The sequence below is a fragment of the Loxodonta africana genome, chromosome 4, assembly GCF_030014295.1.
Source record: "Loxodonta africana isolate mLoxAfr1 chromosome 4, mLoxAfr1.hap2, whole genome shotgun sequence".
Classification (NCBI taxonomy): domain Eukaryota; kingdom Metazoa; phylum Chordata; class Mammalia; order Proboscidea; family Elephantidae; genus Loxodonta; species Loxodonta africana.
In genome coordinates, this window is record NC_087345.1 from 15,034,951 (window position 1) to 15,052,504 (window position 17,554).

Here is a 17,554-nt window from a genome sequence, read left to right on the forward strand (position 1 = left end):
CGAACTCCATCTCAGCTTTTCTGCTCTTCCTGTATTCTTATGTTTGTGTCTGGGGTGTGTGTTGAGTTTCCCATTCTCAATGCCATTGCTGGGATGGAAGTGTACTGTCTTACATGGCCCTCCCATTGCCTAGGAGGACAGATTAATTTGTCTAGATGGCCAGGGGCCCTGGTTTGGGCTGGTTAAGTCATGTTCCAGAGATTCTGCCCTGTCTCCCTTCTCTGAGAATGTGCTACTGAGTGATGATTTTTTAAAAAGAAGTCGTCAACAATTAGTATTTTACAGACTGGTTGGTCCCAGAGCAGCTTAAAAGGTCAAGCGTCTTGAACTGAGAGAGGCTGATGAAATTGGACGATTCTGTCCAGTTGAACCACTTAGTGATGCGCAGAGATGGGTGTGGGTGGATCGGCTGTGTAATTCAGGAGTAGGTTGCTGACTTGTGTTGCCACAGGACAAGAGGTGAGCTCCAGAGCCAAGTTCTTAGAGAGAGGATGACAGGGCGGCCTTGTTTGGGAGGGGATTCCAGACGGAGGTGGCCCGTGAGCCTTGGGTCCCTGTGGCTTCTCTTGAGGGTTTTGTTTTTGATGATTCAAAGACTAGTCACCTTGGCAAAGGTGCAGCTGACCACCAGCCTGTGAGAGGGCGAGTCCCTTGAGTGGTTGGATGGAGTGGAGGCAGCACCCGCCTGTTCCACTGCTCTGCACCTGGTGGTCACAGCAGCCTCACCTGGAGTGATGATCTTAGTGTTCATGGCCCACACCTGTCTGTTCACTCCTTCAGTGTGGATTGAGTGTGTGAGTGTTCACTCAGTTCACTTGTCCAGTTGGATCGAGTATGTAAGTGTCCACTCAGTTCATGTCTTCAGTTGGATTGAGTGTGTGTGAGTATCCACTCGGTTCCTGCCTTCAGTTGGATCAAGTGTGAGTGTCCACTCGGTTCACTCCTTCAGTGTGGATCGAGTGTGTGAGTGTCCACTCAGTTCACTTGTCCAGTTGGATTGAGTATGTGTGAGTGTTCACTCGGTTCATGCCTTCAGGTGGATCCATTGTGTGTGAGTGTCCACTCGGTTCATGCCTTCAGTTGGATCGAGTGTGTGTGTGTCCAGTCAGTTCAATCCTTCAGTTGGATTGAGTGCGTGTGAGTGTCTGCTTGGTTCATGCTTTCAGTGTGGATCGATAGTGTGTGAGTGTCCACTCGGTTCATACCTTCAGTTGGATCCAGTATGTGTGAGTGTCCACTCGGTTCATGCCTTCAGTTGGATTGAGTGTGTGTGTCCATTTGGTTCACTCCTTCAGTGTGGATTGAGCATGTAAGTATCCAGTTCATTCCCTCCTTCAGTTGGATTGAATACATGTATCTGCTTGGCTCCCTCCTTCGCTGTGAATCGAGTGTGTGTGTCAGGCCCTCCGATAGTTGTTGGGAGTAGGACTCAGTCCTTACTTGCAAGGAGCTTACAGTCTAGAAGAACAATACGTACCATGCTACAGATTGCTCACTGTGAGCTCAGCCTCACTTATGGCTTTCCACACTCATTCCCCCATCCTTGCAGCATCCCAGCAGGAAGGAGCTGTTGTTACCCCTGGTTTGTAGATGAGGAAACTGAGAGGCATAGAGACCTTCAGGCTCTTGCCCGGGGTCACACAGGTCATAGCATGGAGCTGCAATCCATACCTAGGCATCTGTCTCTAGGGTCCATGGCCCCTTACTCTCACTCTTTGGACTAATGAGGCAGATGGACAGAGGAATGGGGAGTGTGGGGAGTGAGTGTGGTGACAGGGACCAAGGAGGCAGGGACACCTCAGCTAGCTCTGACTCTGGGAATTAGCCAGGCTTTTCCCAGCAGAGGAACCAAAATGTGCCACTGCATGGAGGCATGAGAGGTCATGGCACATTCTAGAAACTTCTGCTGTGGTTTTATACATCTTCTACTTACTGGGGTCGCTATGAGTGGGAACTGACTCGACGGCAACAGGTTTTATGGCTGAGTAAATAATTACCCCAAAGCATAACAGTGTAAAGGAGCCCTGGTGGCACAGTGGTTAAGTGCTTGGCTGCTAACTGAAAGGACAGTGGTTTGAACCCATCAGCTGATCCGAGGGAGAAAGATGTGGCAATCCGCTCCTATAAAGATTATAGCCTTGGAAACCCTGTGGAACAGTTCTCTGCTCTGAGTTGGAATCGACTCGATGGCAATGGATTTGGTTTTTTTTGTTTATAGCAATGTAAAAAAAAAAACATTTATCTTGTTCACAAATACTACAGGCCAGGAATTTGGACAGGGCACAGTGGGGATAGTTTGTCTCTACTCCAGGAGGTCTGGGCTTCAGCTGGAGAATCCAAGGCTGGGGGCAGGAAACATCTGAAGGCTCATTCACTGCCATGTCTGGCAGTTGATGCTGGCTGTTGGCTGGGGGCCTGAGTTCTTCTCCATGTAGTCTTTCCACGTGGGCTAACTTGGGCTTCCTCACAGCATGGTTGCTGTATCCAAGGGTGAGCAGCCCAAGAGAGAAAGAACCAGAAGAAAGGCAAAAGCTATATTGCCTTTTGAAACCCCGACCTCAGAAGTCATGAAGCATTACTTCGCAATTGTCACAGGCCCACCCCGGGATGCAAAAAGAGGGAACAAGACCCCACCCTTCATTGGAAGAGTATCAACACCACATTGTAAAAAGAGCATGTGAAGTGGGGTCTTTATGGCTGTGGCCATCTTTGAAAAATACTATCTGCCACAATATAGCTATGCTCAGCTTGTGTATTCTACCTGCCCTTATGTTTGTTGTTGTGGTTAGCTGTCATTGAGTTGAGTCTAACTCTTGGTGACCCTGTGGTAGAACTTCCCCACAGGGTTTTCTTGGCTGTAATCTTAATGGAAGCAGATCACCAGGTCTGTCTTCCGTGGTGCTGCTGGGTGGGTTCAAACCACCAACTTTTAGGTTATCGAATGAGTGCAAGCTATTTGTACCACCCAGGGACCTGTTGCTCTTGTATAGTTTTGGAAAAAGGCTATTAGCAGGCTGTGACACACACACACACACACACAAATACACCCCAGCAGATGCCCTAAAGTTCTAGTCAGTGAAGTTTAACCTCAAGGCCAGTGAAGGTTCCTGCAGCCACCAAACACATCTTGAGCTGCCTCCATACCAGGCAGGCAGTACACAGTCTTTTGTCCCCCAAGGGTGTACAGCCTCTGAGGAAGGCAGGCAGGCAACAGCCCTGACATCCAACACTCAGAGAGCACCGCTGAGCGCCAGTCTCTCCTCTGAGCACTTTGCCTGCTCACTTAAACCTCCCAGCCACCCATCGAGGCAGGAACTCCTGTTATCCTCGTGTAACAGATGAGGAAGCAGAGGCCCAGCTAGCCAGTGGCAGAGAGCTACATTGCATCCCCCCTGCTCTGTGTCTGCGTGGTAAGTGCAATGGGTTGTGTTTTTGCAGGGTACTACCTGGTCCCCCCCACCCCAGCAGAAGCTGTGAGCCCTAATAGATTAGAGCAACTGAGTGGTATAAAGCACCCCACATATAGTTCTTCTGAATTGCTAAAGGTCAACTTTTGCCTAAAAATGCATCACCAGGGTTTTACATGCTTCAGTTCAAGGCAGTTTTGTTTCCTGAGTGCCTGTTGTGTGTCAGGCATTGTGCCTGCATTTTGGGGATAAAGGATGAGTGAGAAGTGAGCCCTGTGTCGGGGTCACCATCTAGTGAGGCAGTGGTAATTCTGCTCCGGGGGTTAAGTGGCAGCTGTAAATGAGGAGGTTCTGTGGATGAGATGGTCACCAGAGACTTCGCAGAGTAGGCAGTATCTCATCTGGGTTTGAAGGGTCTTAGCAGTTCTCAGGAGCCCTCGTGGGACAGTGGTTAAGAGCTTGGCTGATAACCAAAAGGTCACCAGTTCGAATCCACCAGCCACTCCTTGGAAACCCTGCGAGGCAGTTCTACTCTGTCCTATAGGGTCGCTATGAATTGGCATCGACTAGACGGCACTGGGTTTAGTGGGTAATGGGTTTTTAGATGGGTTCTCAAGGGATCAGCAAGGGCAGAACCCTGGACTGGTCCAGTAGTCTGCCCCGAGAAAATAGCTACAGTTAGTTTTGCTGGGATATAAAGTGTTACGGGGGCTGGGCTGGGAGCAGACGGGCCAAGGGGTCACTCCTGGAGCAGCCCAGGGAGCCCTAAAGGCCTTTGTGCAGGACGTGGGATCGGATGGGAAGGCGCCCTCTGACTGCAGGGCAACTGCTGCCCCTGGGTCTGCTTAGCCCCTCCTCTAGGCCTCACCCCTTTACTGAAAGCATCTCCTTTGCTGCCATGCTCCCAGCCCCTCTTCTCCCTCCGGCACCCCTTCCTCCTCCACTCTCTCCTTCCTGCTTCTAGCGCCCTGCAAGGTAGCAGCCTTCATTTTGCTGATTCTGCAAGCCCCCCTGAGCAGGCGGCTGAGCATAGCTGGTGCAGTATTTATTTATAACATAGGACCCCCAGCACGCCTCCCCTGGGCTGTCGCTCACTGGCGCAAGTTGGGTTGGTGACGTCGAGCTGAGTGCTGATTCAGAATGAGCTGCTAAGCTTCCCAAGCCGTTTCCACTCAATTCTGTGCCCTGTTCATGTGTTTTGGTATATAGAGGACGCTACAGGTTGTCGAACAGATGAAGCTCCCTCAACCTCCTTCTTGCTTAGAATTTTCTCCTGAGATTCGGCTGAAGAATGTGGTAGTATTATTTTGTTTCAAAACTGGGATCTGTAGCACACAACAGGAAAGTGTATAAAACGCGTATGTACTGTTTAATAAATGTTTATAAAGCCAATACCTGTTTAACCACCATGAGAAGCTGCCCACTGCCAGCTGTCCGAAGCCCCCACGTGTCCAGCCTGACCACACCCTCCTCCTCCTCCCCACACAGTCCCACATTTTGTGGTGATCGCTTCTTGCGTTTCTTTACAGTGTCACCACGAGTGTGTGTCTGCAGTATGTGTAGAAATAGAATGTGAGCAGTATAACTTCGCTTTGCCTGCTTTCAACTTGTAAATGGAACCTCACTGGGTGGTTCCTTTTGACCGGCTGCTTTTGCACAACGTTACGTCCACAAGGCTCATGTCTGCTGGCGCGTGTGGCTATGGTTGGATCCCTTCCATTGCTCTTTAGAAGTCCACTGTCTATTAGCCATCTGTTGATTTATGTGGTTTCCTCTGCGTACTCTCTTCACAGCCTTGGTCATCTATAACTTCCTGAGCCTGTGCTATGAGTACCTTGGAGGAGAAAGTTCCATCATGTCTGAGATCAGAGGGAAGCCCATTGAGTGAGTACAGAGTCTCCCTGGAATCCCACACACCACCCCGTATCCTGGCCCTGACAATCGTGACTGTCCTGGTGTCAGCTGTATGCACAGACTGTCTCTTGCCTGTGACCTTGACCTCCTGTGCCTCTGCCACACTTCCTGAGCAAGGTGATTCACCTGAACCCGAGGGAGGCCCTCTCTGGCTTTTTTCTTCTTTTCTCTCTTTATACTCACCTCAGTCCTTCCCTATTTCTGTCTGTTTCTCCTTCCTGCAGTTTTTACATCCAGTCTCTTCTGAGTTGGTTTGTTAGCCAGTGCAGCCTGGCTTCCCTACCTACTTCATGTGCAAACAGTCTCCTAGGTCTCTCCCTGAGGTTGGCATTGGGCTAAGGCTGCCCCAGATGTGTGCCCCTACCCCGCCCCAGCCTACCTGGATGTGGGGAGGACGGCTCTCCCAAGCCCCACCTTTTGTGAGTTCAGGTTCTCTGCTCACCAGCCTCCTCTCTGTCCCTGTCTCTTCCAGGTCCAGCTGTATGTATGGCACGTGCTGCCTCTGGGGAAAGACTTACTCCATCGGATTCCTGCGGTTCTGCAAACAGGTGAGCACCCCACAGCTGCTGTGTCCAATAGCTGGGACCAGGGGCCTGGGTCTGTCTCCTCGGGCAGCGGCTGCGGGGCTGTGCTGCCTCTGATTGATGGGGTGGCAACGGAGACACTTGGGGCCGTAGGACTTCCCTGGGCCCCTCCTGTGGAGTTCCCACTTAGCACAGGGCACCCCAGGCCCTGCATCCGCTCCCCAAGGTGTTAGGGATGTGCCCGTGTTAGCAGGGTGTACTCAGAGGGGTACCAGTGGTGTCCTGATGGAGCCTTGGGCGGGAGGAACTGGTCCAGGCTCTTGTTCCCTCACCCAAGTGTGTGAGCGAATCAGAGGGAGCGGGTGGGCATTCTAGAACCTCAGTCTAAAAACTTCCCTTCACTCGTGGCTGGAGGGCAGAGGGGCCTTCTGTATTAAAGACACATGATAAAACAGGCTTGTGCAGATACTCTGGTCTCTTCTTCCTTCCCACTTGACAGTCCAGCAGCTTCCGGCTTCCTCAGCTGCCTACTCTGTGGTCTAGACTAGCCTGGGTGGAGGCAGTGTGGTGCCGCCAGTAAATGATGGGCCTGGAAGGCTGACCATCTGAGCTTGATCTCCAGCTTCTCTACCGTGTGTCCTTGGATAAGTTACTTAACCTCTCTGAGCCATAGTTTCCTCTTCTGTAAAATGGGCATAATAATGCTTCTCTCATGGGGTGGTTGTAAGGCCCAGTGGAGGTACTGTATGGGGAGCATTTAACACAGTGGCTGGCATGGCGCCGACTGTATCTGGTTCAGGAAGTAGCAGCTGAGGGTGCCGCACCCAGCCTGCATGACCTCACTTTAGTCTCCTTTGGGTCTCCACAGGGCCTCCGTCAGCCCCTCCAGCACCACCAGAATTAGTCACGAGGGGACATGAAAGCCACAGCCAAGTCTGGCCTGGCCTTTCTGCCCGTGGCCCTCTCTCTGTGCCAGGCAGGCACTCAAAGAACTTTGGCCTACACACACCAGGCCTGCAGCCCTGCTTCCAGCTCTTCCTTCCCTGGATGTTTACAGTCCAAATCTCCCCTCCAGAACTGCAGGGAAAGAGTTAACACCATCCTGGGCCCAGGGTGGGGCGCTCAGAGCCATTGTTTACCCGTTGGTTGAGCCGCCCAGGTTCCTGGCCTGCTGTGACTCACTGCCTTGTTTGATCATGGTGTTGTGTACAGTTTTCATCTCATGGTGGCCAGCTAGTGTAGCACTGCTGTGGATTATTCCCCAGCCCTCTGGGCTCAGGATGTTCTGCTGTTGTTTCTAGAGGTGGCAGGGAGTGGCAGTAAGAGCAAAGGGAACAAAGAAGCTACTTCTTCCCGTTCTAATGACACGGTGAGAGAGAACAGCCGACAGCCTCTTTCCAGAGGCATAGAAATGGGCCTTAGAAACCGTCCGGCCAGCACCCAATACCTGCCTCTCCTGGGGAACTCATTAAAAGTAGGTTCCCAGGTCAGCCAGCTCCACCCTGCCCCAGCCTGGCTTAGAAGGTCTGGATTGGAGCACTGGGACCTGGTAGCTCTCTAGGTGATTCTCCAGTCCTGGTTAACTTCACACCTGATACGGGGGGTGGTGGGTGCAGGCTGTGGAGCCTGCTGACTTGGGCACCAGTGCACCTTTGCCACTTTTACTTCTGTGCCTCAATTTCCCCATCTGTAACATGGGAATAATAATAGTACTGACAGCCTACTGCCCAGCACACAAGATTCACTAAAGACAAGCTGCTGCTGCTACTGTTCTTATCCCAGGGAAACGGGACAAAATCGGAGACTTGCCCAGACGGGTTCTGTTGATTCCAGCCCACTTCCCTTTTCCCCAAAGGGTGCTGGTTCTACTTCCTTTAGAGGGGCGATGGGGTCAGGGAGGGTTTGTGGGGCCTTGGCAGAGGCACTCCACCTCTAGCGCCATCATATGTGCTTCTCCTTGTGGCAGCCCCACAGTGCAGGCTGCCCGGACTTCCCCTGCAAACCTCCCTATCAGGACAGAAACTTGGAGGTTCAACAGGCTGCTTTCTCTGCCTCGGGGTCATTGCCCTATTTTGAGTCACAGTAGTTTAGGCTTATTTATTTTCAAGAAAATGGTGATTTAATGATTGTATGGGCACCAGGGAGAGCTCTTGGGTTTCCTGGGGCTGCTGTAGGGTTTTGTAAAAACTGGACTCAGTGGCTGAGCAAGCTTGCAGAGGTCTTTATGGACTGGGCAGAGGTGAGGGACCACCAAAAAGAGCCCATGCTTGCTCGTGACCCTGTGACACAGTGCTGGCTATGGCCATTTTACCAGTGAGGTAGTGGCTCAGAGGTTAGGTGATGCTCATTTGTCCTCCTGTAGCCAGGAACTGGCGAGGCTGGAATTCGAACCCAGATCCCAGGACCCCAGAGTCCACGTGCTTTGGCTGCTTCCATCTTCACTCTCCATGCTTCTACAGGTCATTGCTATACCCAGTGAGATGCTAGCTCTGAACCCAGAGCACGGGGCAACCCAAAGCAGAGCAGCAGTGAGGAGGGTGAGAGGCTGAGGCCCTCGCCCACCCTGCCCCACCTGTGCCTCTTGTGGCCAGCTCTTTGAGTGGGGCCCTAGCCATGCCCCAAGCATCAAGGCCTCCATGAGCTGGCCCTGTCCATCTCCTCCGCCCTGCCCGCCGCTGCCCCCTACCAGCCCAAGCCCCTTGCCTTTGTCTGCCCTGGGCTCTCAAGCCTCTGGGCCTTTGTGTGGGCTGCTCCCTCTGCCTGGAGCAGAAGTGACCCCCTCTTGTCTCTCTGGTAGATCCCTGACTATCCCTTCTCTGCCAAGCCTTCTCTGATGACCTCCTGGCCCACACACTCCCTGCCTTGTCTACCTTCCTTCCTTGATCATCCCCTTGTCTTCTCACGACTGTGTCATGTTTTCATCGTCTTACACACTCTGCCTCCCCTTCCAGACAGGGTCTCTGGGTGCAGGGACATTGGGCCTTTCCCTCCATCCCCCAGCACGTTGTGCACCCAGCTGGCAGAGGAGGGCTGCTTGTGCATTTCTGTGCTCACCTCCCCTCGGCCGCCTTCTTCTTTCCCACACAGGCCACACTGCAGTTCTGTGTGGTGAAGCCGCTGATGGCCGTCAGCACCGTGGTCCTGCAGGCCTTTGGCAAGTACCGGGACGGTGACTTCGAGTAAGCAACGGGTCTGGCTTCTGGTGTGGGGCCTACTGTTGGGGCAGGGTGGGTGGCCCTGCCCAGAGGCTAATGCCCGCACTCAGGGAAGGGGGCTGCAGAGTAGCCCCACATCCACGACCCCCTGTTAGTGGAGGCTAAGCATGGCCCCTGGCCCTTCCCACACCTCCCTGCGCCAAGCCTGGTGGCCCTCAGTACCAGTCACCTGCACAGACAAGCTGCAGAGTGGTGCCCTGGGCTGGGCCAAGAAGCGACAGTGACCACTCCCAAGGCAGGGGGCCGGTCTTTAGTCCCTAGTATGAACCCTCCCTTTAAATTGTCCGCACACATTTCATTTGGAAATAGTGAGCTTTACTGTGTACCCAGGGCCTTCATTTCAGACCTCATGCTTGCAAGCCCTTTGTCACACTTTCTGGGCCCCATCCAGCAGCCCTGTCCATGCAGGCGAGGAACCTGAGGCTCAGAGAGGGTACGTAGCTTGGCTCAAGTGAAAAAGTAGCAGGGCCAAGCTCAGTGTCACTGTCTTTGATGCTGTTTTCTGGCTATCAGGCTGTGCCCCAGACCCCAGGCCGCTAGCACAGCCTAGCTTCCATGCCCACATCCCCCCGAGAAGCCCACATCTCCCCCCAGGAGCCTCTGTCCCCCACCAGGAACCCAACTGCCTCACAAAGAGCCCATGTCCCCCACCAGGAGTCCCTGCTCCCCACCAGGAGTCCCCCGTCCCCCACCAGGAGTTCCCGATCCCCTTGGAGCCCCCATCCCACACCAGGAGCCCCCATCCCCCACCAGAAGTCCCCCATTCCCCACTAGGAGCCCCCGTCCCCCACCAGGAGCCCCCCTTCCCCCACCAGAAGCATGGGCACCAGAGCTGCAGTTGGTGGCTTAAACACACCTGTGAGGCAGTGGAGCTGGGGCTGCACTGCCCATGCCCTTGTACCCCCAAGTCCAATATTCTGACCACTATGACCAGCCACCCTCCCTTCAGTGACTCGCTGACCACTGCTTGAAGAGTGCTGCTGACAGTTGTGGGGGGTGGGCATACAGCAGGGCAAAGGAAGGGGGCCCCTGTTCCTGCATCCAAGCCAGAGCTTGCCCCCATTCCCGCAGCGTCACCAGTGGCTACCTCTACGTGACCATCATCTACAACATCTCTGTCAGCCTGGCCCTCTACGCCCTCTTCCTTTTCTACTTCGCCACCCGCGAGCTGCTTAGCCCCTACAGCCCAGTCCTCAAGTTCTTCATGGTCAAGTCCGTCATCTTTCTCTCCTTCTGGCAAGGTAAGCCTCCTCCCAGCCTCCCCTGTGCTGCGCTATCCTCTGACCCTCCTCCCCTTCCTCCCTCTCACCATCCCCAGTGCCCGTTCACCCAGGCCATGCTGGTGGCCCTGCGTGATGGCCAGCCTGGAGCTCAAAGGGGCCTCGGTTCACTGGGCACCTGCTGAGTGCAAAGGCTCAGCCCTCAGGGGCTCCAGGGCAGCATCCTGTGGGGCCACTTCGTGAGTAGACTGAAGTCCCAGGGGACCCCATAGAATTGGTGACACCTCAGTTTTGGTGACTGGACAAGGAGTTGGGGAATGGGGTCTCCTTGAGGCTTTGCGTCAGTATTCCTCGCCACATGGGAACAACCGTGGACCCTACATCCATCCTCACTGGGGTGGGTGGGCATTTGAGGGGGCTGCATGGAGGGAGGAGGCCTGGGAAGGGGGCCCAGTCTGGTGCCAGATGCCCATGCCTCCCCCCGCCCCCAGGTATGCTCCTGGCCATCCTGGAAAAGTGCGGTGCCATCCCCAAGATCCACTCGGCTCGCGTGTCGGTGGGCGAGGGCACCGTGGCTGCTGGCTATCAGGACTTCATTATCTGTGTGGAGATGTTCTTTGCAGCGCTGGCCCTGCGGCACGCCTTCACTTACAAGGTCTATGCCGACAAGAGGCTGGATGCGCAAGGTATGGACCAGGGCTCTGGCGAGCCAACCCCCAGAGGATTCCACCCCCCAGCCTCGCCCCAGGCCCTCCTCCCTCCCAAGGGCCTACAAGTATAGATGGGGTCGTCTCACAGGATCCCGAGTTTACACTGAGAAATGGACCACAAATGTGGAGGATAGCGGGGGTGGCAGGGCCAGGAGGGGTCCCCGGCCTGGATTCCACTGTCTCTGCTTGTGTCAGAGGGCCCACTCCCCTTGCTGCCAGCACCATGAATTTGGGCCTGGAAGCTGAGCCCACCTACCTGTCATGACTTATAGCTGATCTAGAGTCTGGAAACCCTGAGATCACGCAGGACAGATCCCCTTGTGAAGGTCGGGGCAGAGACCCTAACGAATAGAGAAGTTTCTGAGGGTTTCTGACACCCATGGTTGCCCACTGTGGCCTACAATTTCCTCCTCTTTAAAGCCCTCTCCTTTTTTTTTTTTTTTTTTAAAAACCTGATTACGTCTAAGAATCAGCCTCAGATGGTAGTAGCTTCTAACAGCTTTTTTTTTACACCTGCTAATATTCTTTTGGAAACCCTGGCAGCGTAGTGGTTAAGTGCTATGGCTGCTAACCAAAAGGTCAGCAGTTTGAATCTACCAGGAAACTCTATGGGGCAGTTCTACCCGGTCCTACAGGGTTGCTATGAGTCAGAATCGACTAGCCGGCAATGGATTTGGTTTGGTTTAATATTCTTTTGTGTTAGAACAGTGCTTATCAACCCTGGTTGTACATTATAAAGCCCTGGAGAGCTTTGAAAAATACCTCCGCCTGGGCCTGGCCCTCAGCGGTGCCAGTGTAACTGGGCTGGGTCAGGCAGACAGGGTGTGCTTTGAAAGCTCCCTGGGGATTCTGGGTGAATCTCAACGTGCAGCCTTCAGAGGAGCAGCACTGAGCCAGGAGGGCTGCCCCGGTGGCTGCCGGGCATCTCCACCTCCTGGAGGAGGCTGGGAGGCCTAGACTGGGCTGCCCAATGAGGGGGCATGAGGGACTGGGGAGGGGAAGCCTCCTGAGTGCCTGGAAAGCCACATTCCCACGCCCTGTGACTAGGGCACTGAGTAGAGTAGAAGCCCCATCGTCTGGCCTGCAGCAGGGCTCTTCAGCCCTCTCCCGCCCCGTCTCAGGCTGCTGTGGTGAGTGGACTGACCTGTCCTCCAGACCTCTCAGCGCCCACTGCCTGTGTCCTAACACGCTTACTGGCTGGGGCTGTAGGTCGGACACAGTGCTGGCCGGGGCTTGCCGCAGCCTCGTGCTGCTCTCAGCCTGTGCCCCCCATCCCCCATTTGAAGGAGGGATCCAGTGGACACCCACTCAGTGTTGAGGACGATGTCCCCTACACCTGGTCCTGGCAGAGCCTGTGTCCTTGCGGAAGCCCACCCTTGCCCCTGGAGCCTGGGGGCCACCCCAAGGAGCAGGCGGGGCCGTGGCAGAGACCCATCTCTGCACCCCTGGTGTCTCTGCAGAGGCTCTCAGCTATCCAGCTTGAGCAGCCTTTCCACTCACTACCCCCACCTCCGCCCTCACACACACACACCCAGCAAGAAAAACTGTGGCCAGAAATGCAACTCCAGCACCCTAGCAGGGACCTGGCCAGCTGTCAGGGACGCTGAAGCCAAAGCTGCTCCTTGTCTTGCCCGCCCTGTAACCGAGGTGCCCAGCCCTCCTTAACCCCCAAGTGAGGCTTGGGTTCACAGCCAGCCCTGGGCGGCAGTAGCTGTGTGGTCTGCGCCAGTAACCCTCCGGCCCTGAGCCTCCGTTTTCTTGCCTGTGAAGTGTGGCCAGGGGCTGGTTTGTGAAGCGCATGGCACAGGCCTGCCAGCCCCAGCCAGGCCTGAGAAGGAGTGGGGGAGGGGGCCTGACTTAGACACTGTGGTTAAACTTGAACCATTAGTCGGGGTGTCCACTGTTTGTTCTTCTCCCCAGTCCCTGAAAAGAAAGTGTGAGACCACAGAAGTCATCTCTAGGCCCATATTTCCCCCAAGGCCCCAGGGGGCAGCCAGAGCCACCTGGGTGTTGGGTGGCCCAGGGGAGGAGGGAAGGGTGTCTGTGGTTGCCTAGTGGGGCCTAGGTGGGTGGATGTTGCTCACTCAGCTGTCTCTTCTGTTTCTCTGGCTTCTTTCCCCTGCCCCTTCCCCCTTGCCCTGCTTTTTTTGGCCGCGGGCAGTGCCAACATACGGCCCTTACGGTAGGTTCTGCTCTCAGTCTGCACGTCTGTCCTGCACGTCATTTCTGGTCGCTGTCACCGGCATGCTTCTTTCCCTTACTCCTTCTCTGTGTCCCCCATCTCCTTCTTCATCACCACCCCACGGCAGTGCCACCATTCTCCCTGGCCAGTCTGGGCCCCCCTGGGTGGGACAGCCCAGAGCAACTGCCTGCCCAGGGCCACCCTCCAAGAGCTTATCTGCTTCCATCCTGGTCACTCATCATCCTGGAATATGCCCTACTAAGCAGGGGCACGGTGGTTGTTAACAGGTTACCAGGGGCATTTAGCCGTATTTCCATGGGAAGAGCACGCATGTTCTAGTCAGAAGACCTGAGTTCCATCTGGCCTTTGTGACCTGGGCCATTGCCACCCTTTGAGCCTGGAGGACAATTCATCTGCGTGGGAATCAGGAGGGGCACATCCGGGCAGGCAACTCCCTCCCTGTCATGAGATGGGAGCCTGTGGGCCCTTCTGTGTCCACTCTGCTGAGCTCAGGTCCAGCCTCAGAAGCCTTGTTCTGATGAAGCGGGATCCCTGGTACACTCCCAAGATTAGAGGGAGCACCCCCGTGGGGAGGGGGAGCACAAACTGGCACCCGTGGACGCTGGGCACTCCTGGCCCCCAGGCCTGTGACCAGGTACTCCCGTCTTCTCCATGCTGAGTGGGTGAAGGACTTTCTGGGCTCGCTTGGGGCTCCCGGTGTTCAAAGCATGGGCCTCTTGCTGCAGCTCACCGTCTCCACCCCTGGGCCCTTCCCACTGGCTGACTTAGTCCCAGTGGTTGTCACCAGGCTTTCTTTGACACACGGGCCACCCTTCAGGGCTTCTTGGCTGCACTCACTCCAGCCCCAGCCAAAGGAGGCATTTCTTTGCCTGCCCTTCTCGTTCCTGGACCCTGCTCTCTGTCCCAGGAAGCCCAGTCCACCTGAGGTTGGGTGGCCCAGCCTCAGGGTGAGGGGTGGGTCACAGGATTGGGGCAGGGGCTGAGCCATGCAGACCCTCACCCCCTCCACCCTCCTCCCTGCAGGCCGCTGTGCCCCCATGAAGAGCATCTCCAGCAGCCTCAAGGAGACCATGAACCCGCACGACATTGTACAGGACGCCATCCATAACTTCTCGCCTGCCTACCAGCAGTACACACAGCAGTCCACCCTGGAGCCTGGCCCCACCTGGCGCGGCGGCACCCATGGCGTCTCACGCTCCCACAGCCTCAGTGGCGCCCGTGACAACGAGAAGACTCTCCTGCTCAGCTCGGACGATGAGTTCTAGGTGCCGGCTGCTGGGGGACACAGGATCGAGGGCCTCCCTCCTGCCTCAAATCCGGGCCAGGAGACTGGCCAGACAAGCTTTGGTGATGTCCTTTAATTTATTGGACCAGAAACACATATCACTTCTAGAGGAACAGCCTGATGCTGTCTGCCTAGGCACAGCCCGGCTCCCCACGAGCCTTCAGAAATACTTCTACATGGCCAACCCTGCACTACCCTTCACGGGATGCAGGAGATGGGGAGCACCTCCCCTGCTCCACCACACCTTCTGTGGGCGCACGCTGGGACCAGTCCCACCCAGGCCCCCCCGCACCGCCCCGTCATTCCCCTCCCTCGGAGACTCTTACACTGAGGTCCTCGGGCCCTAGACCCCCAGCACAGGGAGGGGGCAGCTCCACTCCCCACACCATGCAGTACTTGGACCTGGCTCTTCCCTGCCCACTCCCTCCCCTGTACAGTGCTAACCCACCGCACCCTGGCAGGAGGGAAGAAGGAGGGGGCTGCTGACACTCTCTGTGGACCCCCCTGACCCATGCTGCAAGGATCAGAGCCACGGCCTGCCTGGGCGAGCTGGTGCCTCAGGGCCCCTCTTATCTTGATGGAGCCTCTCCCAGGGAGTGGGGCACCTCTGTCCCTTGGGTGTCCACTCCCTGGCTGCCCCTTACTCCTGGCCTGCTGCAGACAGCCAGCAGCCCGCTGCCCTCTCCCTTGGGGCCCCTCTTGACCAAGTTTTGAGCAGAGCCCTTCCTGACTGCTCGGGCCTGACTCCCCTTCCCAGGCCAGCTCTCAGCACCTCTGCTGGGTTCGGGTCTCCCCAGGATTCTCCCCCTGCGTTTCAGAGCAGCTTCTGCAGGAACACAGTCCTGGGACAGGAGCAGGGCCTGCTGTGGGGGGGAGTGGGCGTGGCTCCCGGCCCTTCTTCCTGGGCCCATGCCCACAGAGGGCCTGCTGCCCTGCCCCATCTGGCCCCCAGCCCATCTCTTCTGTGCCTTAGTCACACACAAAAGCTTCCCCCTCCCCAGGCCCTCAGTCTGTCCCAGACCCTCCGTGGGTCACTAGGGTCATTATTAAGCTCTGGCGCTTGGAGGATCCTGCAGTGCTGGGCCTTGCACCCCAGGACAAGCCTCAGGAGCAGCCAGGACCACCAGCCCCCTCCCCTCACCCCCTCCCAGGGCCAGAGGCCCCAGGCAGGCCAGGGTTCCACCAGGCAGCTGTCTTAGGAAGGGCCTCTGACATTTTGCCTCTTTACAGATAGCACATCCCGTCGTTTGAGACCCAGAGAACATGGGGTTTGGGCTGCGACAGCCTGGAGGAGGAGGTGGAGCAGGGGAGGGGGCCCCTGCCTGTGGCATCACGATTTGCCACGGAACCTCTTCAGGTCAGCCTGGGGTGAATAGGTGCCCTCCCTGGGGACTGTGACAAGGATCAGGGTGAGGTGGTTCCATGCCTGTGGTCTTCCTGGGTCCCCTGGCCCTCAGAGCCAAGCCAGCTCCTTGGGGGTCCATGGGCGCCTGTGGTTAGGGTCCCAGAGCCCGCCCGCAGGTAAGGCATCAGGCGGGTGCAGGCTGTTTGAGGCTCGGACCCCCTCCCACTGGTTGCTTCCACAGACGTCTCCAACTCCTTTCCCTTTCTCCTTCCAGGCCAAAGTGTGTTGCTGACTCCCTGCCTTGGCTCTTTGCCCACCTGGCACTTGCCCACTAGCATGGCGAGTGGGGGAGCTCAGTGGGAGGGAACCAGTGGGCCACAGGGAGATGGGGACTGGGAACACGGGCCCACCTGTCCCCTGCCCCCCTTCCTAGGATGCGTAATCTACCTTGTCTTTTTGTTTTAATTTTTTTCCAGATAGAGTAGCTCTTTGTACATAAAAAATACTTGAAAACTTAATTGTATGCTGTATGAGAAGACAGAGCCCCTAGTTTTGTATCTCGTATGACTGCCATGAGTTCCACCAGAAAGCCGCTCTATTTTGGTCTCTGTGACATTTTAAATGCGTGACAGAAGTGAGCAAATAAAGTGAGAAAGAAATATATATATGAGATAATATAGATTGTACTGAAATCTCTTCTGCCTGTGGGTGAGGTTTTTTCCCTTCCTCGTCCCCGCCCCCATGGGGATGTGTGTGGGGAGGGGTAGTGGCTGTGGGCAGAGGTGTTTTAGGAAGCCCTCTTCCCTCTTGTGTGTCACGTGTAGGTAATGGAGGGCCTCAGGCCCCCATTGGACAAAGTGTCTCCCCCAGAGCCTGCTGCACACGGTGGCAGCCTTGGTCACGGGACCTCCCTCCCCTCCCCACAAGGGCTGGGGTTCACTGTTTTGTCAGCCAGGTAGAGGGGGCTTTACTCCTCCAGGCATCTCCCAGGGCGTTGAAGAGATTCCCCAAGATCCTCAGGCCTTCCGGGATACCCCCCTGCCTCCCTGAATCCATCCCCAAGCCTGGGGCCCCAGGTGCCACCCCTTAGGGGAAGGAGGCCTTGTTTGAGGCTGCTGGGCAAGGGGGCACTGGGCCTACCACCAGGCTAGGTGTTTGGCTGCGCAGGGCCCCTGCCTGCGTGCCTTCTGGGGCTGCTGACAGGAGTGCTCAGGAATGCGGCATGGGTGGGGGAAATTCCCAGCCTCCTCTGCCCTGAGGTGAATATCCCAACTTGTCCTCCCTCAGCTTCCTGCTGCCCTTCCGCCTGCCTGAGCTCAGCATTTCGGGTTATCTGCCTGACAGGGAAAGCCCTGAAACTGGCCCGGGGGAGAAGGCCTATGGACCAGGCCAGCCCTCGTGGCCCTTTCCCACACTTTCAAACCCTGCACCTTCCACACATGTCCTAACCCGTCCTGCCATGTGCTGGCCACCCGGTAGAGCTCCCTCCTACCTCGCCTCAGTCGGGGGCGCCATCGTAAATGGTTACCCACTTGAGGGGCTCTGTGTGTAACTTTGCTTGCAGCCTCTCTGGTTATCCGTGATTTTCACACCTAACCCTTGTTGCTAGGTGCCATCCAGTCAATTTTTGACTCTTAGTGACCCCGTGTGACAGAGTAGAACTGCTCCATAGGATTTTCTAGGCTATAATCTTTATGGGAGTAGATCGCTGGGCGTTTTTCCTATGGAGCC

At 56.0% G+C, this 17,554-nt stretch overlaps 1 protein-coding gene across 2 annotated transcripts in view; it reads left to right on the plus strand.

Moving 5' to 3' along the window:
- Positions 1–16,518, plus strand: part of TMEM184B (transmembrane protein 184B) — a 60,482-nt gene extending 43,964 nt beyond the window's left edge. The window contains exons 4-10 of one of the 2 annotated variants that reach the window (XR_010321688.1): positions 5,201–5,291; positions 5,794–5,869; positions 8,933–9,024; positions 10,132–10,301; positions 10,772–10,966; positions 14,217–15,835; positions 16,098–16,518. Coding sequence is in view for 1 of the 2 variants with exons in the window: in XM_003419767.4 (XP_003419815.2) it covers positions 5,201–5,291; positions 5,794–5,869; positions 8,933–9,024; positions 10,132–10,301; positions 10,772–10,966; positions 14,217–14,458 (866 nt within the window). In the remaining variant the exon portion in view is untranslated. Of the gene's footprint in view, positions 1–5,200; positions 5,292–5,793; positions 5,870–8,932; positions 9,025–10,131; positions 10,302–10,771; positions 10,967–14,216 lie in introns of both variants that reach the window. The other variant, XM_003419767.4, reaches the window with a different exon arrangement.
- Positions 16,519–17,554: the final 1,036 nt, after the last annotated feature.